We start from the raw sequence: 21,821 nt of genomic DNA on the forward strand, positions 1-21,821 counted from the left end.
GCACCGCTGGCTGTGGTCACTCTTTGGTTTTTTTTCCCCGTGATGGTGTCATGCCAACGTCTGCAGTGCGGAGGTGGGAGGGATGGAGGACATGCGGTGCTTGCGTGGGGACGTGCGGCATCTCGCCCGGGGAAGAGGGCGCAGGTCCCTGGAGCCACCCAGCCTCTGTCTCCAGCTTCACGTCGTGGCGTGGCGCTCGGGGTTGGGGGGTTTGTCCTGCTTCCCGTGGTGCCACCTCCTTGTCCTCCGTTCTCTCTTTTGCAAAGCTCCTTCGAGGCGATGCACGTGTGAAAAATAACAGCTTCTCACCTTTTCCCCTCAAAGAAATGGCAATCGGCTGTCCAGGCAGCAAACCGAACACTCCGTTGGGCTTTCACAGGGCTGGTGGGAGCAAGCGCTGCTGCTGTGGCTAGGGTGGAACCCCAGGCTTAGCTTCCTGCTGCGGTGGTCTGAGAGCAAATTCAGTTGTCAAACCCTCGCAGGATTTCTTTTCTGGTAGATCCCTTTGGCTCAGTGCGGGCTGCTTTTGCGTACAGCCACCACAAATGACAGCAGCTTCCCCTTGTCAGCTCCTATTTGCTGCAGACACCAGCGTGTCAAAACAAAGCCCCTCCTGTGGGATTGATGTTTCTCCTTCCTCTTCCCTTTTGTCCGTTCTTCACCCCCCAGGATTTTGGCAGCACAAAGTCCACCACGTCGCGGTGCGACTTCTTGCAGAACCTGATTGCAAACGGTTGTGCTGGAGCCATCGAAAACCCCAGCAGCAGCATCAACGTGGTGAAGAACGTTCCTCTGAGCAGCAAGGGCTCCGGCCAGACCCACCTGGACGTCACGCAGATCACGCCTCAGAAGGTCGCCTTGAATCTTCGTCCTGGTGAGTCCCCAACGGCTGTGAGCCACATGCTGGGGTGTGTTTGTGAGGGTGACAAAGGGTGGCCGGGACATGCCGAGAGCGTGTTACAGCCCCTGACCTTGTAGCCTGCTCAAGCAGGTGGCTGCTGGCCTCTTCCAGAGCCCATGAACTTAGTGGTGCATCACGAACGGGTTTGGGGTTGAGGTGTATGTTCTCTATGAGATGACACCGCTGTTACGCATGGTCAGTCAAATCCCACCCAAAACTGGTGTCAGTGCTAGTCTGAACCTTTGCTTGTGTTTGAAAGGAACCTGCTCGACTTAAAAAAATGTAATCACTGGGTGGAAGGAGTTAAAATAACTTTGGATCCTCCACCAAGCTGACAGTGCTTGACTCTAAACTGAGACAGCTCTTTCTATAAATTGGAAACAAAAACGCATATCTGTTTTCTGTCGGTATGCAAAAGAGCCGTGGGACCAAGGCCGAAGATGGAGATTTGAACTTGTGACTCAGGCCTTGGACTGTGGCCAGATCCCTGTTTCATTCCCCTGAGCCATCACTTTTCTTCAATCTCTTCCTTTTAATTAAAAATTAGAGGGGAGCGGCTGGACTGAGCCATGCGAGCATGCTTGTTATCAAAAGTTTTTGCATGGTGGGGGGAGGCTTTAATGTGGGTTCAGAATTCTTGCAAAAATTTGGCAGCCGATATTTCTGAAGGGGAAAAAAAAAAAAAGCTCTTTATTGCAAAGTTAAGAAGCAAATATAAAAGCTCGATTCATTATAAGCGATCGGTGTGGGTTTCTAAGACTTACAGTTTTGTGACAACTCTCATGAGCGTAGAGAAAAATGAAATCCGAAGTTTTGCCCAAGAAAAACAGGAGTTGGAGCTGGTGCTCGCGCTACCAGTGCTTTCCCAGAGCCTACCAGTTGCTGCAGGATTTTTCGTTTTAATTCTATGGGTTGGATAGTCGTCATGTCTCTTAATTAACTCTTCCTCAGCAGTATGACTGCTGTCATCAGCCAAACCCTCAAATGTAAAGAAATTTTGCTTCAAAGTCTTAAAAGCGGGTACCTGAGGGGAGTCACCACTGGCTGCATGACTAGATGCCACTGAATGTTGCTGATGGAAGAGGTTTATTCCCATAAAAAAGGGAGTTGTTATCCCTCCTGTTTCCTGAGGCAATTCCTGGCAGAAAGGGCTGGCTCGGCTTCCACGTCTCACCTCCCACGGACCCTCCTTCACGCCCAGTGCCCGGTGCTCAGCAAATTCCCCGGTTTTGCCCAGCTGGAGGTGCGGATCGGCGCCCCTCGGGTGTGCGGCAGGACATGGGGGGTCCCTGCGGCTTCCCGGGGGCCGTGCTGTCGGATGCTTCGGGCTGCCCGGGGCTGGCTGCTGTTCCTGCCAGCCCGCGCAGAGGACCACGCTCGTGGCCACCTTCAGTTCTCCTTGGACAGCAGAGGAGCCCTCCAGGTCGGGGTTGAGCCACAGGAATTGCCCCGAGGGCCCCCAAAACTGAGCCGAGGAGCTCCCCTCCCTGTGCTCCTCTTGCAGAGCATCAGAGTCATTGCAGGAGGAGGGACATACCTATGTGTTTCTAATAGTGTCTCCCATTTTTGCTCTCTTTTTGATGTTGGGCAGCGCTCCATCTTAGGGCTGATGACTTCCTAAGCCCTTGTATTAGCATCCCCCGTTTAAAATATCCACTAATCCTCGAGCTTGAGAATGGGTTTCACCCTGTGAACCCAAGACAAAAAGGAGACAATGTTGATTTAATTTTGGGCATGAAGAGTGTACTATTTCAAAGATGAATTCACACGGCGGTCTGTGGCGATGGTGATCTTTTGTTCTTAGACCGCTAAGCAGAAGCAGAAGGGAGCGAATTGTCAATTGTTCGCCGTTCCCACCCAGGCAGTTTGATCTAATCGTCCCGCGGCAGAAGTCTCATCCCCAAATCTCCGCGCTTACAGCTGATTTCCAGAAGCTTTAAATTGGTGTCCTTCACAGCGTAGCTTTCAAATCGAGCATTTAGCTTTTTTAATACTGCTTTCTAATCTTGTGTCCAGCTAGAAAACAGTGTGTCCTGCTTAGATGAAAAATATGAAGAGGAATTTAAAAAATGAATAGATTCAAGTTGTATTGCTCATCGGGCCATAAGTCTCGCCAAGCAGAAAGAACAGCTTTTTGTGGATACGTGTGATTGCTGAGTTTGTGTTTGTAAATTGGCCAAAAGCAGTTTTTCCGGTTTCTGCGCTGCCTCTGTGTGACAGTATCCAAGAAACATTTCTGAATTCAGTTGAGTTAACAACTTCTCAGTAAAAGCTCTAAGGAGAGGATGGTGGTGACAGTAGGTGGGGAAAGAGGGGGGGCTGTGAGAGTAATACCGTGCACAGAGAATAATAAATTCTTTTGCACTTACATCTACGTGCATTAGCAATATTTTCTCTGACATAATCAATTTGTGCAGTTAGAAATGACAGAAGAGCCAGGCCCAGGATCCTGTCAGTTTTTGGTGCTTCTCAGCCCCAATTCATAACTATTAAGAGACGAAGGTTTGCTCAGAGCATCCCAAGTATGCTCTCTGGCACAGCAATTCTAATCTTAAGACCTGCTCAGGAAGAAGAGCGTTTTGGAAACTGTGGGCATCGCATGCAGAAGGACACATCCTCTTTTCCTGAAAGGGTTGGCTATTCCAGCGGGAAAAATATGTAGGAATGAAAAAGACAGGCATGGGAATGAATTTTCCTGGAGTTAAACATATTCTTGCAGCACCGAATTAAAGTCAAGCTTGCGATGGCGGTTTCTTACCCTGCAATCAGTGCAAACAGGTTTTGCACTACATAAATGATATTCTTCTTTGTTCCCCCGCAAAATACATGCCCGGTACAGCGTCAGGCCCACCTAATTTGGCTGAGCCACCTCGATCGCTTTGCTTACTGTATGCCCTGTGCTGAGCTGCGTCCTGCTGCACGCCACATCTCAGCGCTGTGCCGGGAAAGTCCTGCTCCTGCAGGAAAGGAAAGCCGGGCAGGATAAGAAGGAATATTTATGGCAAGAGTTTCCTGCTTCCTACAGCCGGTGTCTGGGCAATACCTACCTGTACGCGTTTGCGGATGGTGCCTCCCGCGCGCTCTGCGGGGTTGTAGTTGACTGCAGGGGGGAGCAGTTACCTGTAAGAAAGAAGCCCTGGCTTGGAAGCCACCCTTGATCTCAATGTGCGGGGAAATCATTGTACGGAGGGAAGGTCTGGGTTTAGGAGCTGTAGCTGACTCCTCCGGTACCCCAGCACCGAGCTGGCCGAGATGCACAGAGAACTGGTGGAGTGAAGAACGCGGAGCAGAACCTAAACCCTTCACGGCTTCGTTTGCAGAAGAGGCAGGCGCTGACCCCTGGGTGCTGGGACCACGGCTCCTTCGCCAAGGGGTTGGACACTGCTGGGTGGAAGCAGCTGCTGTAGAGGGGTAGGAGAGGGCGTCCGCTCGCTCCCCGCGCACGGGGACGGCTGCGGGAGTCACTACGAAGCAGCTCCTGGGGGCAGGGAGGGTGTCTGGCCCTGCGTGTGGCTCATCACAGCGTGACCCCAGGTGCCACGCGGGGCTTCCGTGTCTTGCCAGCACGGCAGTTTTGGGCTGCTGCTGCTGCATGTTGCTGGGCTGGAAGTAAGCGGGAGCAGCTGTGCTGCTCTGAACAATGAGGAGAACAATAAAATGGTCAGGGAAATGTTTTCACAATACTAAACCATGTTTCATTTCTGGGGAAGAGGAGGGGAAGCCACGAGTGTTTTGCAGAACCTGCCAGTGCCCAAAGTTCAGCCTCAACCATGAAGAGCTGGGAGAGGTGGGCAGGAGGGGGAGCTTGGTCTTGAGAGGATCCGAGTCCCTGGGTCTGAGACCCCACTGAGCTGGGAAAGGGGCTGAGGTGGTGGCTGGGGTTGTGGGATCTCCAAACCAGCCTGGGGTTTGGGGGTGCTGGGGTCTGGGGTTTCCATTTCACCCTTCTCCCAGCAAAGCGTAAGGCAAAACATTTGCCACCTCCTCTCTGGCTCCACTGAGGTCCATCTGGTGTGAAGTTGTGTTCACTTTGAAGCCACTTCGCCTTTTTCGAGGTATGGGCAGTGCCGGCGGTGGCCTCCCCTCCCGGGCACCCCTTCTGGGGGGCATCTCTGGTGAAAGCGGTTTCGCAAAGAGGATGGTCAGGGGAAAGGCTTTCCTCTGCTCTTCGTGTTTGCGCAGCCTGTGACAGCCCTGTCAGCTCCATCCCTTGTGTTCAGCACTTCAGGAAGCTTTATCTCTGCCTCCGTGCTTCCCCGGGTGACCCTAACAACCTTCTTTTTCCAGTTCACTTCCCTTTTGCCCTGCTTTCTCCAGAATCATGGTGACACGGCTCTTTCTGGGGGGAGAAGTCCTTTTAAAAGATGTTTCTTCTGTGTCTGCTTCGACTTGACGTCCCTGCACAGCTCAGAGGACTTCTTGCAATTATCTCACACTGGCTGTTTTCTCCTGACCCTCTTCCTTCTCCTGCTCGCCCTCCTTCTCTCTTTTGTGCAGGACTTCTTGGACTGCTCCTGGTTTGCTTTGAGGACGTGCCCAAGTAGGCATGCACAGGGTCCCTCTTTCAGTAGTCCATGAAACATCCATTTGGGGTTCACTCTGCTTGCTTTGCTTTCCAGTTTTCTGGGTAAACACCCCTGGACTGTACACAGTCCGGGGCAGCAGTATTTTTCATGTGTCCCCCCTTAGATGTTCTCTCGGTTGAGATGGAAAGACCCTTTCCATATCTCCAAAGTTAGAGATGTGCACTCTATAGGTAATTTTTTCCTTGCCAGCTGCTACACTATATGGCTTAAAAGGACCCAAAGTCATTACCCGCTTTCCTGTTAGTCTCCTAAGGGATGGATTTGGAAAAGCTTATTCCCCTCACCCTCTTCTCTGGAAGTGATATGTCAACTCTGCAGGGGAGTGGGAAGCATGTGGTCGGGATTTTATGTGCGCCAGGAGTTTCCTTCTCACCGCTCTCAACCCTTGTGTGTGTGCAGGTGACCGGACCTCCTTCCGAGTTCAGGTTCGGCAAGTGGAGGACTATCCCGTGGACCTCTACTACCTGATGGATCTCTCCCTGTCCATGAATGACGACCTAGATAATATTCGCAATCTGGGGACCAAACTGGCTGAAGAGATGCGAAAGCTCACCAGCAATTTCCGGCTGGGGTTTGGATCTTTCGTGGACAAAAACATTTCTCCTTTCTCCTACACGGCACCAAGATACCAAAACAATCCCTGCATTGGGTAAGTGGTCGGTGTACCTCGAAGGGACAAGCCCTGTGTTTACACAGAGCCTGGCTGCAGTCTTCTCGTCTCATTCGTGCTTTAAATAACGAACCAGACTTAAGCCCCAGCTTTTGGGAATGCTCATTAGCCTCAGCTGTCGCTGTGATGCTCCAGAGCGATTCAAAATAGGACAACTTCCAATTTGCAGTGGCTGTTGGGAGATCTCTGCATCTAGAGATGGGAAACTGTTGTGTCAGGAGCCTGAAGCTATTTTTAAGTACCTGACAAGGCTGCAGACATAGCAGGCTTTTTTACAGGCTTTAAGAAATAGGAGCAAGAGCCAGAAATTCCTGATTTCTGATCCTGGCTCTGAGTCATAGTTTGGCCTTGAGTAAATCAATTAAGCTCTTTGTCTCCATTTTACAGATAAGGAGACCAAGTCGATGTAAGTCCTTCCCAACAGAAGTGTTTGGGGGAAGTGAGATTTGTGAGGGCCTGTAGGACTGATTAATGAGCTCTTGCAAAGCGTTTTGAAGATGTCAGGCAGGTTTTTTCATCTTTATTGCTGTGGAAGGAAAGCAAACTGTCAGTTGCAAAAGACACAAAAGATGTGGTTTGCTTTGCGGTGATACCAGAGCCTTCCTCCTTTTCTTTTTCTTTGCCTTTATCTGCCGGAGTCGGGATCAAGTCCATTGAATCAGGGATTTTGCCAGAGTGAAATTGGGTGTAATGGAGGGTGTCCAGGCTCAAGTGGGTTTGGATGTTGGCATGAAAGGATGAATACAGCAGCAAATGCGCTCCTGGGAGGATGTCACCATTGACACTTACTTTCGTGGTGCTGTTTTCACCTTGAGGTGCTTCCTGGTCATGTAAGGGCGGTAAGGTTAGCGCTTTTGTTTGAGCCGTTTGTGGATACTTACATCGTAAGTACGGATGCCAAGCTCTGCAAGAGTGCATCCTTTAAGTTTTCTGTATGAGAAGCAGATTAAAGAGATCTTGCAGCAGCTATGAGTTTCTAGGCACATTTTGGCATTGACCAAGTGTTTGGCATCTCATTGCATGTTGACCGTTGACCAGACAAAATTATCCATATTCTCTTTTCACCAGTTCTGTCCAGAGAGGAAAGTCAAATAGATTTTAACACTGAAAACTCGAGCTTTGTCCATGAAGCATAGCCACTGTTCACCACGCTTTTTCTATCTCTTCCCTCTGAAAAGTTGGCATGGCCTCAGAGGGATGTGCTCAGTCATCTCCATCATCCTCAGTCTCCATCACCCACTCACGTTGCTCATGGGCTGGGGCTGGGGTTTTGCTCCAGCAAAAACTTTGTTTGGCTGGCGTGTGATTTAATTGAAGTGACGTGCCTTTTGCTGAGTGAAATAGGGTGAAATGTGCCTGAGGGGAGCGGTGGGAGATGAGGAGAGGGTGGAGCTGGACGACTCTGCAGGGAGGCATGCCTGAAACTGCTAGTGCCCTTTTACGGAGGTCATGCAGCCATGTCGACTCCTCCTCCAACCACGATCAGGCTGTCTGCTTGTCCTTTTGGTTTTACCCAGGTGGTTGCTTTTCTGTTTATGGGTTACATTAAGCCAGCCTGGTCTTGGGAAACCATTTGGGAAGGATTGCACAAGGCAGCTCACCTGGTGGGTGCTCCTTTCCAGTTGCCATCTGTCTCCTCTTCATCCAAACCAGGGGTGGCATCACCTTCCCCTGCCTGCTCCGCCAGCAGGCTGTTGCTGCTGCTGATGCAGCAGCGAGGTGGGTTGTCAGGCGTGGTTTCGTTTGCAGCTATTTCTAAGTGTCAAAGCAGACTTTGTCCATTGGCCAAAAAGCTGCAAGGAAGCATGAGTTGGGGTGGATGTTTTTGCTCCCAGTCCAGGCTCTCTTCTCCTCATGATGATGGCTGACCTGCAGGTCTGGGTGGTGTGCAGCCCTGCTTTCATGCAGGGTCTGGCTGGGATCCCTTCTGCCTCTTTCATCTCACCTCATCTTGCTGCTCGCCCCTGCTCCTGGCTCAGCATCCTGGCTGGGACCTCCTGGGGAGCCAGGATGTGGCCTCAGGCAGCCATGGTGTCATTTGAGAGAGATAATACAAAGGAAACAAACACTAAATTTAAAAAGATAGATAAGGAAGTCAGAGGGTTTGACTGAACACCCAATTGCCCATCTATCTGTGATAGGACCTGGGGAGGTTACAGCCTGAGATAACCCACCTGCACTTCTTCGTAGTCACTCAGCAATCCATCGTAGTCACTCAGCTGTCCATCGTAGTCACTCAGCTGTCCATCGTCTGTCCTGCTGCTGCTTGCAGCTTCTGCCAGCAAACCTGGCGTGTAAAACAAACAAAAAAGGGTTAAACTATACATCTTCATGGGATGTGGGACCCTACAGTGTGTCAGTGTTTTCTTCCCGAACCAGGGTTCTGGCAAACCGAGCACCCAGATGTATCGTATGGGTTAAGGGCTGCATGCTGAGACCCTGCGGTGCAGAGGTTTCACACGCCACACGCTCCTCACCTTGGCCTTAGGTGTGAGCGAGATGCAAGTCTGAACACGGGGCTGATCACAAGGGATGGCTCTAATCGCCAGCCGGGCCCAGGGCAGTGGGACCGGCCCCCGGTTAGGTGTGGGCATGGCCGTGTGGGTGGAAATCCCTGCTCTGGGGTCTCTTGTGAGGGATTTGAGTTCCTAGCGATGGTAAATCTTAAATACTCTTTTGTGGAAAAAGCCTCTTACAACTTACCCGTAGCGGGTCATGTGTCAGCAGAGGCCTTTAATTGTTCTCCGGGTTTTATCTTTGAAGATAAGAGTGAATTAGTGCCAGCCCAACTACTTTTTAAACACATTTTCTTCTTAACCCTCTCATCCCTCTCCCCTGCACAGACTCACTGATTTCCCACGCCGCAGGAGCCGCTCTGCTGAGCTCTCCCGGCCACGCGGTGAGCACCAAAGCTGCCTCCTATTTTATACAGAAAAAAGATTTCCTGGCAGCCTGCCGAGGCATTCCTCTGCCTTAGGGTGCCACTCCTACCTTTCTGCTCCACTGGTGCTCTTGAAAGTGGAGACGGTGTTTGCTCACCGGCTTGCAGGGAGAGTGGGAGGATGCACGAGTTGGTGTTAGTTATTAATGCACCTCGTGGTGCGCAATTACCATGTGCCCGGTGACGTGCGGTGGGTGTGGGGTGGCATGTATTGCCAAGAAAAGTGGATGACAGAGCGAAAATGCATAGGCAAAAATCAGGGAAAAGTAGCTGTGGGCAGTGACGTTCCTGCGTGGTGCCCTTTGACACCAATGCATCATCCTGGGCTGCTGGGGAGGGTGCCTCTGGCCCTCCTGCCAAAATGTGCCCTCTGCATCACTGCGGGTCGCATCCTGCACTGCAAACTTCCAGTGTGAAAACCAGTTTATGAGTGCCGAAACTCCAGAGCTGCATGGGCCGGTGCTTGGTGTCTCCCCTCGAACATTATGGGGAGAGAGATGCTTTGGCCTGCTGAGATCTCTGGAAACTTCAGCTGCTCAAAGCCCCCAGGGGAAACCAAAAAGATGGGCTCAACTGTAGAGTTTTTGTAGATAAGTAGGCAGAAATCGAAATGTCCAAATCATGAAGCCTTGTGGAAGTATTTCATCTCTCTGAACAGAGGTTTGGAGACCAGCCTGGTAGAGCTGGGAGCTCCTGTAGCTCTTGGCTGCTGGTGAGGTTCCTCCCAGCTGACCACTCCTCTGTTCCTCCTGCAGTTACAAGCTGTTCCCCAGCTGCGTCCCATCCTTTGGCTTTCGCCACCTCTTGTCCCTAACGGATAAAGTCGACCGTTTCAACGAAGAAGTTCAGAAACAGAAAGTTTCCCGCAACCGAGATGCTCCAGAGGGTGGTTTCGATGCAATTTTGCAGGCTGCCGTGTGCAAGGTGAGTTGCTCTGATTTCTGGGGTTTTAAAGCAAAGCAAAATAGGAGTTTTCTTCTGCTCTGTTCTTGGACCAGGGTAAGGCTTCAGTATGCCATTTCTTGGAAGTAACTACTAAGTTTTTCTTGAAGAAACCATGAAAGATGCCTTGAAAAGTAGAGTCTATTTGGCTTGTGTGCTTTTGGACATGAACAGGCAAAGAAAAAAAGGTTAATACATTTTCTGGTTTAAAGGGGTAAAAATGGAGGTTTGCAAATGCAAATTTAGGGCTGAGATTTCCTTGCACGGTTAGACTTGGAGGTACTGATCCCTGAGCACCTGGGACGAAATCCCTTAATATTGGTGTACACTAGGTGTGCAGCAGCACCGTGCGTTGGCTTAATGCATTTCTGAAGTGTGCCTCAAACCCATCTTGCAGCGGTTGGCCTGTGTTGAGGGTTGGAGCTGGTTCCTGCTGCTCGTACCTCCCCTCTTTGGTGTGTGGGGCTGGTTGATCCCACCTCCAGGTGCTGATAGCCTGCTCTCCCTCTTTGTCAGCAAAACTGGAGCTGTGAGCAGTAATTAAAGACAGAGTTCATTAGCTTGGTGCCATGTTAACCACGTCCTTAGGGTTTTTGGAGATGTTTGCTTGAAGACCTTTCTGGCACAAGTAGGTAGACTGCTGGGTATCCCTTTGTGCATCAGGGATGAAAGCGTCTGTCCCCTCTGCCCTGTGGCTGAGCTGCTCCGCTCATCAGGGATGGCTCCGTTGTTTGTTTTTTTCCCTCTTAACATACAGTGTGGATTTTTTTCACTCCAGCCTTGTGTAGTCCTTTTGGGTGGGTGTATTTTCTTCTGGGTCTGGATTCTGGGAGCTGGGAGATAGGCATCGTCTGCAGGAGTGATGGGACTCAGGCTTGTGGGAAACCAGATCTTTTCTCACCTGGGTTGGCTTCATTTACGCTTCACGCTCATGACAGGACTGAACCTGCCCTATTGGATCTGATGCCACCCAACAGTCGTCTTCCGTCTCCCAGCCTGGCACAGATATTGTTGTTGGCACAACTACAGTGCTGCTCCCAATACTCATCTGGGAATAAAGTGCTTCTCAGTTTTGGAGAAGGGGCTCTCGTGGTTAGAGCAGGGACGTCTCAGGATGGTGACTCAGTTGTGCCGCCCACCATGTGGTTTTTTGCAGTCCCTTCCACTATGTTATTGCAAAAATGGAAAACATTTCCCTACAGTGCAGAAATAATGCGGTGTGTATCACAGGGGCTCATTTTGGAGGTGTTGCTGGAAAGCAGGGGACCTGCAAGGTATTTCCTGCATGTTTGTGCCAGTCTCAAACTGTTGGCAAGGACCAAAATCTTTGACTGTGGTTCTTGAGTGCACAGCCCGGTTCCTTCTAAATTCACAAGCTGAACGTAGATGCTGGTGCCATCTAAATTCAGGCCTGAGCATCCTTTAGGAAGGGTGAGCAGAGGTGAGCGTGTGTGCTTGCATGGCTCTTGGCGTGATATGGCAGGTCATGACAGAGGAATTTCCGCAGCTGCGGTGGTTAATTAATTGTCAGAGCTTGGGGGTGGGAAAGAAAGTCCATGGGACCGGTGTGCGAGGCAGGAGAACCGGCTGTGCCGTAACTCGTGCTGCCTTGGCCGCCCCTTGCTGTGGGTGGAGCGGCCGCCTGCTGACCGCAGGCGTTAGCAGCAAAGGCTCCCTCCGGCCAGAGTTCGAATAGCCAAAATTCCAGGCCAGCTTGATTGACCTCCTAAGCCCCCTAGCAAAACCAGGAGCTTAGTGATTGATGTCCCTCATGGCGGCCGAGTGTTGGCCCATACTGGTCAGCAGCCATGGGTTGTGGTGGGGGTCAGCACCAGTGAGGCGGGTGAAGGTGGAGGACATCTGGGGTGGCAGTGAGGTGCCGCTTCCTGGTGAGGATGCTCTTTGCTGCAACGAATGGTGCTTTGCATCCAGCAGTGATTAATGAAAGTATCATGGGGACTAAACCCTGCACAGGCAGTAGTTTGTAGTAACTCAGGAGCTGTTTTCCCCCAGTGCCTGGCGAGCAGAATACAGACACCGTGGCGCCTTCTGGGGTGGGTTTCCTCATCGCTCCCGTGGTACCCCATTGCATCTCTCTGGCATGCTCTGGCTTTTTCCAGCTTTACCCTCTCTACCATATTCAAAACCCAAGATTTAAGGCAGCTATGACCTTAGAAAGTCCCCTGCCTTTGGGGGTGATGCAGCCTGTTGACCATGAAGTACTTTGTGCTCAGGAGCAGAATTTGTGGCATCACGTCCCGGGGAGAGCCAGTGATGGCATGGCAGAGCCTTGCTGTTTCCAGTGTCCAAGTGTGGTCTTCTCCTTCAAGCGCTGAGGTGTCAGAAACAATACCTACCCTGTTGGCTAGGTATTTTTATACTGTAATTCATATAAAGCATTTCTTCTGCATGAGCTGTCTAAGAGCTCTGTAACGCTCAAGTCATTTTTTGGCCTGGTTTGCAAGCCAAGGAGCGGGGAAAGTTTGTACAGCTAATACAGACTAACGAGCAGGCCCAGGGTTTGGCTGCTTTCTGAAAGATGAAGATATGGTAAATGTTGTTCTGGAGGCAACGAAAGAGTCAGAGACAATAAGCCTTTATCCTGATGCTAAAATAGTTAGCCAGGAATATTAATCAACCTTCTGTAATTACATTTTCCATTTGCAGTATTTTGGTTTTCTGCCATTCTCTAAGTGCAAGCATCAGATGGCTTGGTGATACGTATACGTTTCAGATCGTATATACTAAGATGCAGCACAGAGATAATGCTGGATTAGAAAACAAAGTGTCTTTTGAAATAGTTTCGACTGGTGCTTGCTAGACGCTGGTACATGGAGATGAGTGTGTCCAGAGAAGAGCAACGACGCTGGTGGGGGCATCTGGAGCAAAAGTCTTATGAGGAGCGGCTGAAGGAACTGGGGTGGTTTAGCCTGGAGAAAAGGAGGCTGAGGGGAGACCTTATCGCTCTCTACAGCTCCCTGAAAGGAGGTTGTAGTGAGGTGTTGTCTCTTCTCCCAAGTAACAAGTGATAGGACAGGAGGAAATGGCCTCAAGTTACACCAGGGGAGGTTTAGATTGGATATTAGGAAAAATTTCTTCACCGAAAGGATTATCAAACATTGGAACAGGCTGCCCAGGGAAGTGGTGGATTCGCCACCCCTGGAGGTGTTTAAAAGACGTGTAGATGTGGTGCTGAGGGACACGGTTTAGTGGTGGATTTGGCAGTGATAGGCTGATGGTTGGAATCGATGACCTTAAAGGTCCCTTCCAACCTAGACAATTCTATGATTCTGTGGCCAAGACACCTGGGAGACGCTGAGGTGCCTTTCAGAGCTACGCCAAACGAAGGAGGATTGGGCTTTTAGCCTGTAATGCATACTTGTCGTGCACCTGTATCTGTTTCTTTCTTCCAAAAAGGTCTGCATCTGAGAAACTGGTGAGGTTTTAGACATACTGATGAATCCAGGGGGTCTCCTGACAGTTTGTGCCTTGGCAATTAAACCCTTTTTATTCAGGGTCCAGAGCATAAATTTAGGTATTTATTTCGAGCTTGGAAATAGTGATGCCAGGTTTTGCAGCCTTTTCAATAGGATTTGGAGGGCTGTGCGGTGCCGAGGCAGCTGTGGCAGTTTTGCCAGTCGCTGTTGGCTGTGAGGAGTGGGAAGCTGGTGTTTCGGGGTATGGGAGGCAACTGCAGCTGGTTGTAGGAGCAGGGGCAGGATCTGTAGCGTGCCCAGCCCTGAGGAGACACATCTTCCCCCTTCACTCCGCTTTGAGTCAGGTCCCACCCCTGTTTTTAAAATCCATTCTGTCCCATGGGGATCAAAAACCAGATGAAGGGGCGGACGTCCGTGCAGGGTTTTTTTGTTCAACAATCCCAGTCCAGTAAAAATAAATGAAAGTCTCTTTGGTTATTTGTTTTAAGCAGAGCAGAGTGCTGCTCTGGGTTTCGCGGTGGAAACTGCGTGCTGAAGAGCTGTATTTTCCAGCGCCTGGAAGCTGCTGGCAGAGGCAGCGTGAGATGCGGTGGCTCCTCGGCACACCGACCTCTCCGGATGCTTTTTCCATAGGTCTCCAGCTCTTTCGGTGTGGCATCGGCACCAGCTCGGCCACCCCGTCTGAGACACCCCGGTCCAATGCTCCAAGGCATCAAATGCTCTCAGTGCCTGGATGTTGGCACCCACACTGTGGGTGCTCATTGCTGTTGGGAAGCGAGTTCCTGAACTGAGCAACCAAAGCATTTCTGATGTTGTTCATATGGGAAAGTGTGTGTTGGAGACACAGAGAGTTTGTCTGTAAAGGGATGCTTGGCCCGTGATTTAAAGGTGGGCTTAGCAGGCAGATGAACAGAAGCATCATCCCTGAAGCGGCTTCATAACTGCTGCTTGAATGCAGCTGCTTTTCTTTGTGCGTACCACATTTCTAAGGAAATGAAACTCAAATTAATCCTTTTAATCTCTTCGGGAGTTTCTTGGCCTCAATTGTTAGAAAAGAAATCAGCTTTGGATAGGCAAAGGAAAGTGATCCGGATGGACTTCTGTCTGGTGGTTGAGTAGACCAGCGACTGCTTCTTGCGTTGTTAGAGCTGTAATCGCTTTTGGGTTGAGTTCTTGAGAAATGATTAATTTGCCTTTTGTCCAGTGGGGTCACTTCAGTGGAATGACTCCTGCTTCCCAGAGCAAAAAAGTCCTCATTGCATACTGAGCTGGACTGTAACATGCTGGTACATGGCAAAGCATGTGTGTTGCCAAAGATTTCTTCCTATGGCCATTGTGCTGAGGGGGTCTTTAAAATACTGTTAAAGAAAAAATACCTTCTGCAATATGGAGGAAAAAGAAATCTACCCTGGAATAGTGTCCCTGAAGCAAGAGCAGCCTAAACCACGACGTTATCGGAAAGCTCAGTAAGCTTTGGGCTATGACTCACATTTGCAGGCAAAAATTGCGCTGGCAGCCGTGGTTCCACATCCCTCTGCCTGCTCTGCCCTCTTGCCCTGCCCACGCCAGCGCTTTCCCTAGGAAGCATCTTTGCAGCCAGACTCCAGCAGTTTGTAGGCTAGCACAAAGCAAGGCAGATGTCAGATTTTGCTAAATAAGCTGAGCGGTAAGCTCTGGAGGAGTTGGGTATATCCATCTGCACTGTGTTCCCATCGGTAAGCTTTTACCAGTTTTTCCCTCATCCCTCCGGACGTTCTCAAGCGCAGCGTTGCTCTGAGCTGGGGGCTGGAGGGAGGAGGATGCTGGATGTGTGTGGGGAGCATCTTTGCCAGCAGATGGGTAGGGGTGGCCAGCCCAAGGGGAAGCTCTGGGAGACGGAGCTTTCTGGCTCCGGTCTCTGCCGTGGCAGGATCTCCCCGCCATGGTTGGCAGGCAGGACCTCAGCCTGCCCGGCTCGGCACAAGCTGGCGGTGGGAGCAGCCAGGGAGCGCAGGGGAGTGTGCTGCAGCGCTATGGTTTCCAAAAATTTCCTTTGGGCTTCTCTGTTTCCCTCCACTTCCATTGCAACAAACAGCTTCAGTGTGCTCTTGTAGGCACAGATCTGCTGCTCAGGCTGATGCAAAGCCAGAAACCTGCGGAAGCTCCGTGGAAAGGAAACGTTTATCCCTTTATGTTATCCCTTTATTTGAAAAAAAAAAAAAAATCTATCCCTGCATCTCCCTCCATGCAAAGATGGTGATAACGTCTGGTCCTTGCGCAGAGTGCCTGAGCAAGCACATGGGTGCACCAAAGCCAACCCCTCGGGCAGGGACCTCGCTGCGTGCCGCAGCTCAGAAACAGCCTTTACGAGCGGGCAGTAATGAAACTGCTGAGCGGGGATATTGCAGCTCTTGCTGTTGCCTTGGCCGCTCCGCAGAGCTGAGGAAACAAGGTCAGATTAAATGTGCATGGAGGAATTTGGCAGGTCTCCTTTGGCTATAAAAGCAGCTGAAAGTCTTATTCTTGGATCTGGGTAGAGAAGGTCTGGTGGACAGTCCACTTAACTCCTCATGCCTTTTTAAGTAAATGTGTTGGAAGGAGATGCTGGGAAATGCTAGGTGGGCCCCTGACATTTATTTTCTTGCTGGAGATGGGTGCACAGGAGCATGGTACTCTTCTAATTAGTGCTAATAGGTCTGCTGCTCGCCGGGCACGTGGCTGGGACCATGTGCAGGGTGAGGGGTGAAGTGTGGGCTTGGCAGGGGCCGACCGGTTGTCTCACAGAGTTTGTTTTCCCCCAGGAGAAGATTGGCTGGCGTAAGGAGGCATCTCATCTGCTGGTCTTCACAACGGATGATGTGCCCCACATAGCCCTGGATGGGAAGCTGGGGGGGCTGGTGCAGCCCCACGACGGCCAGTGCCACCTGAACGAAGCCAACGAGTACAGCGCGTCCAGCCAGCTGGTGAGGAGAAACATGGGGAGCCAACCCTCGGGGACCTTGGGGTGTTGGTGGACCTCTCTGGAGACCAGCCATCCCCAACTCCAGGAGCTTTTGGCAAACACAGCCCCTGACCAGCATGGTTTCACCCAGTCTTGCAGTTTGCAAATAAAATTTGGTGTTCCCCGTGGGCATCCCCCTGTAGCGAATGCTTCTGTGATGCTAAAAAATGCGTTAGGAACTTAGCAAGTTCCTTCGGGGCTCATTGCAAGGGAGGAAAAAGTAACTTGGTGTCCTGAAGTGCATCAGATTTGCCTGAAAAGTGTAGAGGAAGCATCAAAGATGTCATCCCTTTTCTAAAATGTCCGGTGGACTGTCAGCTTCTCCCTGGGGAGGCTGAGTCTACCTTGATGTGGCCACACTAGCAAGCACAACAGGACGCTCCTCTTACTCACAGCCTTTGAGCACAACTCTAACAGAGGTCTTATTACTAAATAGACAATCTAGCCCTTTTTTTTTAATTTAAACTCAGTAGAGGAAACTTCTGGGGTGAAGGAGCGCTTGCCTGCTGCCTCATTATCACGTCCTTCTGCAGAAGGGTGCTTTATGCAGCAGATCACCAGCACTACTTACGATTTTTGTTCCTGCGTGGATGTCACCTCGTAACAGGAGGTGTTTCTGGATGGAAGCTAGGATCCTCGGAGAAACCCTCTTTCCACCCATCTGTGCAATCCTAGCAAGCATGCGCGTACTGGGTACAGCCCCGGTACTGGTGTGGAGTTATGCTGGGGAGCTGATGTAGGGATGCTGCCTTGATATTTCCGTGTTTGAGTCCCGGAGGCTCTCAATCAGCCCACCAGTCTGCGAGTAAATGAGGTGTTTTTTTCTGAGGACGGCACTTCAGAAGCAACCAGGGGTTTTAAACTCAAGCTGGTCTCTTGAAAGTGAGCCCTGGTTCATTATTTTGTTGCTTGCAGGTAGCGGGAGCAGTATCACCCTGCCATCGTCTCCAACTGGGAAGTCTGCAGAATTAGAGCTTGTCATAATCGCTTTATGGTTCCAGTATGCAGAAAGAGCAGGCAGTGGATGTTTCTGCTTTGGGAGAAAAATCATACATTTCCACTAACTGCAGGTCTAGATCTCCCCGCCTTGCACCCCTGGAGACAGCAGCCAGCTTGCGACACACGTGTCTGCTGATGGCAAAGCAGAAAGAGCAAAGAAAGAAACCCAGTGGTTTAGGTGTTGCTATAGCCAATGGTGTTGTCCGTCATATATTCTAGTGACGGGTGTAGCAGAAATATTTAAGGGATGACAGAATTGCTACTGTTTGAGCTGAGATTGTACTGGTACATCAGAGACATCATCCCACAGCAAAACATGCCACGTTTCTGGAATGAATTTTACTGTTGGGAGGAGAAGAGCAATGAAATTAGTGTTTTGTTTCTGTGTTACCCCTCAGTCTTTCTTCCCTTTTTGTGCCCTTAGGATTATCCTTCCCTGGCGCTTCTTGGGGAGAAACTCGCTGAAAACAACATCCACCTGATCTTCGCTGTTACGAAAAATCATTACGTCCTGTATAAGGTAAGCGCCGCCGAACTGCCCGCACTGGGGGAGGGGGATTTAGACGCCTCCTGAAAGCACCTTCCTGCTGGCACCGTGGAGCGGAGGCAGCCGCAAGTATGCGTGTGCGTGTGCCGCTGCAAGCGCGCATGTGCGCGGCCGCGCGCTGCCCGCGGGGCTGGCAGGGCAGGCAGATGCAGGCAGGCGAGGCTCAGCCCGCCGTCCCTCCCCGCTTCGTTCTTTCAGCGAAAAGCACTAAAGCTTCTTAGAGCAAACAGATATATATGTTAGTGAGCGTGCGAAGACCTAAAATAGACTCCGGCTTAATCCTGATGTTCGGATGGCTGCCAGCCATGCAGCGTGCGAGAGCGCAGAAACCTGTTCAACCCATTCTGCAGTGACTTAATCCCATTACCTAATCGCACGCAGTGTTTCTGCCCAGCTGTGTTTTTCCATCACGGAGTCCAGGGCCCCGACTTGCCACATACAACCGAAACTCTCTCGCCATCCCCGCTCTCCCCTCCGAAAGGAAAAGGTGACCCGAGCCGCAAGGGCCGGCCCGGGTCTGGAGCTGCCCGGCGGGGTTTCGCTCCTCTGCGGATGCGGGGAAGTGTTTCAGGCGGGATGGCTTTCGAAAACCTCCGCTCCGGCTCTCGTAGCTGGAGCAAAACCAACAAGCAGCTGCGTTGCTAAGGTCGAGATGCTGCTGCTCGCCCGCGGAGAGCGGGAGGGCTGAGCTCATTCTCCACCCCCTCTCTGGGGATGCTCGCTGGTCCTGCGGCGCGATGGCCACAGCTCCCTCCTGGCTGTGCTGGTGCCGGCTCTCCAGAGTGCCCAGCGGATGGGTCTCGCCCCCTCTGGCAGCAGGTCTGGGTCCGTTAGTCCCTGTCCCTTGGCCACGAGCCTTGTTTAGCATTTGACTTGTCATGTTAGCAATGCTTTGCTTCCAAAAGCTCCATGATAACGGGAGCCAAGCCGTACCCCCGTGGATGCCACCAGACGATGGGCCAGGGTGTGTGGCCAGTGTCCCTGGCACCGGGTCGGTCCCTCCTCGCCCTCTGCTTTCCTCTCTGCATCTCAGCATTTTCTTTCTCATTTCCTGGTTGTTTTTTTTTTTCCCCCAAGAACTTTACAGCCTTGATTCCTGGGACAACAGTGGAGATTTTGCACAAAGACTCCAAGAATATCATCGAGCTGATCGTCAAGGCCTACAACGTAAGTGCATTTTAACACCCCAGCTGCTGTCGTGCGAAGCGCCAAGAGCTTGGCCAGCTCGCCCCTCCCCAGTGTGCTCCACCCGGCTCGGCCGCCTTCCTCCCCAGTCCACCACCCACCACTGGAGCTGGGGCATCCACCCTGGGGAGGGACACGAGGTGTGTGAGGCGGAGAAGGAGCACGGGGATGCCCAAGGGAGCCTGCAGCGGAGCGGAGATTTCACCCCATGTCTATTGTGCGCGGAATTACCCTCTAAATACAGCCCCAATCTGAAACAGTTGTCTCTTAGAGCACCCTACTGGTAGATAAAATAGATTATTTCTTTGCTGTCTGATGTTCAGAGGCCTCCCAAGGATGTGACTGGGCTCTGGCTAAGGTCATATCCTTTTGTTGGTCTCCATTCAGTGGGAGTTGGTCCTCAGCAACCTGTGAGCATCAGCATGTCTCTTGGGTCCCAAAGGAGTGCTGCCTATAATACGGCATTGCCAGTGCAGCCTTCCTTGGCACGTTAGGGCCCATGGGGGACAGTAAAGGACCTGTAGTTGTACCGCTGACCTGATGTTGTCCACCTCTGTGGAGATCGGGGGAGCAGATCAATTAGAAGCAGCTAAATTGCACATTTGTTGGGTAGTTAGTCATCAGCATTTCTGTTGATTTCTCCCTGAATTCTTATGGGTTGGCTCCTCATGCTTCTGGAAGGATATTGCTGTTTCGGTGATGGGCACGTGAGATCTGACCCGGTTATGGGTCAGCCTTCAGGTAGGGCTGGGAATTGTGAACACAGCATTCGATGGCTGCAAGCCCTTCTCCTTGGTACTATGCCCAGTAGTGCAAGGGAGTGAAGAAGGACTTTTCTGGAGGAGTTTATGCATCCAGAGGTCACATGCTGTGCTCTGCATGACCTGCAACATCCATCTTTCCTTCCCCCACAGCTCCCTGCAGTTAAAGCAGCATTTGGTTATGCCCTTAGCAAGAGTGCTTCCCAAAGCTTCACTCGCTGAAGAAAGGCAACGAACACCTAATGCTGCTAACGAGGCCCTGGAGTTTGTCCCCTTGAGGAAGGAGGGTCTTGGGGCTAAGATGTTTCATTGGGGAGAAAGAAATGAACGTTCACTCAACGTTGACTTTGAATGTGGTCTCAGTGTCAGCACATGAAAACCTCCCTTTGGCTTGTTTTCCCAGCTGTAACACGCAGCCATGCCTCCATTTCACCACCCCTCCAGGCCTTGCAGAGAGATATAAACTGATAAAAATGATGCCCTCGCCCCTGCTCCCTCCCTCACCTTGCTTGTGAGCTTTCCAGTGCAGCTGGCTGGAAACCAGCAGGACGCTGAGGCCAAGGTGCCCCACAGGAGGAGCAGTGCAGGATGAACTGCTGCTGAGGCTGGGGCTGGTTTCTCGCCTGTTCAGCGGGGTGGTGGGTGTGAGCTGGGACCCCCGGGTGTGCTGCTGGGAGCTGGCGGCTCCTGCCTGTGCTGCGGGCAGCCTGGGGCTGCGGGAAACCTGGCGCCCACCCAGCCCATCTCCTCTTGCTAGCTTTGTTTTTTCCTGAAATGAAGGAGGAGATTGTCATTAAGGGAGAAGGCTAAAATTTCTGTTTCCCAAGTGGGAGTGAACCTTTTTTTATTCCTCATGGAAAGGAAACTGAGCCTGGAGAAGCGCTTCATCTGCAACAGGGACCGTCTTCTCCTGCGGGGTGGCAGTGGCTGGTGCCCTGGGCCTGGGCTCAGCCTCTCCCCTTCAGTGCTTTGGCCATCTCTGGTCCTCTCTCGTCTGCTTCCCTCCACCGATGCATCCATCAGACTTGCTCAGGGCTTATGTTACCCCCGAGATCTGTTTCCCCCATCTCTTCATCTTCTGTCTCCCTTTTTCTTCTGCCTGGTGTGCTGTCGCCTCTCCCTCGCCTGGAGGGGTGTGAAACAAAGGAGAACAGGAACAGCTTTTCTATCCTGTCCTCACTAAGGAAAAAAAAAAAAAAAAACAGATCTCCACACTCCTGGGAGATGGAGAGGTTCCTGGGGGGCTGTGCCCGGGCTGGCGCGGTGCTGGAGGCTCTCTGCCCGGGCACACAGGCTGGGTTTGGACCGAAGGGAGCAAATGGGATGCTGGTTTAAAAAACGCTTTCCTAAACCAAATCCAGGCAGGTCTCAGATGTGTTTCTTGTTACTCCACTGATGGGTTTCCCATGGCAGGCAGCAGGTGGCCTTCACATCAGCCATCCTGGAGCTGCTGCTGGTTGGGGATTTCCTTGCTTTTACAAAGAAATGATCCATCCTTTGAATTTCCCCGAGGCTATACCAGACAGCTTTATTTCAGGCAGAGACATTGCTCCACCTCAGGGCCAGGTTTTTCCTCTAGGTCTCTCCATCGTCCTCTGCTCATCCCTGAAGGTGCAGCAGGCTTGGGGGCCACCAAACAGCACAGCAGCAAAATCCCCCAGTTGCCCTTAGTCGTGGCTGTGGTGCTGTGAGAAGGTATTGCTGTGTAACGGTGCAAAGTGGCTAATAATAGCATTATAATTAGGCTAATAGCATTACTATCTAGGGCTAACAAGAAATCTTGGCAGCTGCATAAGAACATAAGAAGAGCCCATGCAAGGTTATACTGAGGTCCGGCCTGGTGTCCCGTCTTCTGCTGTGCCCCAGATGAGA

General features: G+C 51.4%; 1 protein-coding gene across 1 annotated transcript in view; it reads left to right on the top strand.

Moving 5' to 3' along the window:
- ITGB5 (integrin subunit beta 5) overlaps positions 1 to 21,821 on the top strand; it is a gene marked incomplete at its 5' end in the record, with an annotated part of 78,174 nt that overhangs the window by 26,047 nt on the left and 30,306 nt on the right. Inside the window, 6 exons of the mRNA XM_082483442.1 lie at positions 670 to 874; positions 5,887 to 6,136; positions 9,854 to 10,022; positions 16,258 to 16,419; positions 17,881 to 17,976; positions 19,081 to 19,170. Of these exons, the coding sequence (XP_082339568.1) occupies positions 670 to 874; positions 5,887 to 6,136; positions 9,854 to 10,022; positions 16,258 to 16,419; positions 17,881 to 17,976; positions 19,081 to 19,170 (972 nt within the window). The remainder of the gene's footprint in view (positions 1 to 669; positions 875 to 5,886; positions 6,137 to 9,853; positions 10,023 to 16,257; positions 16,420 to 17,880; positions 17,977 to 19,080; positions 19,171 to 21,821) is intronic.

Source organism: Vanellus vanellus, assembly GCF_965231255.1.
Source record: "Vanellus vanellus genome assembly, chromosome: 5".
Classification (NCBI taxonomy): Eukaryota; Metazoa; Chordata; class Aves; order Charadriiformes; family Charadriidae; genus Vanellus; species Vanellus vanellus.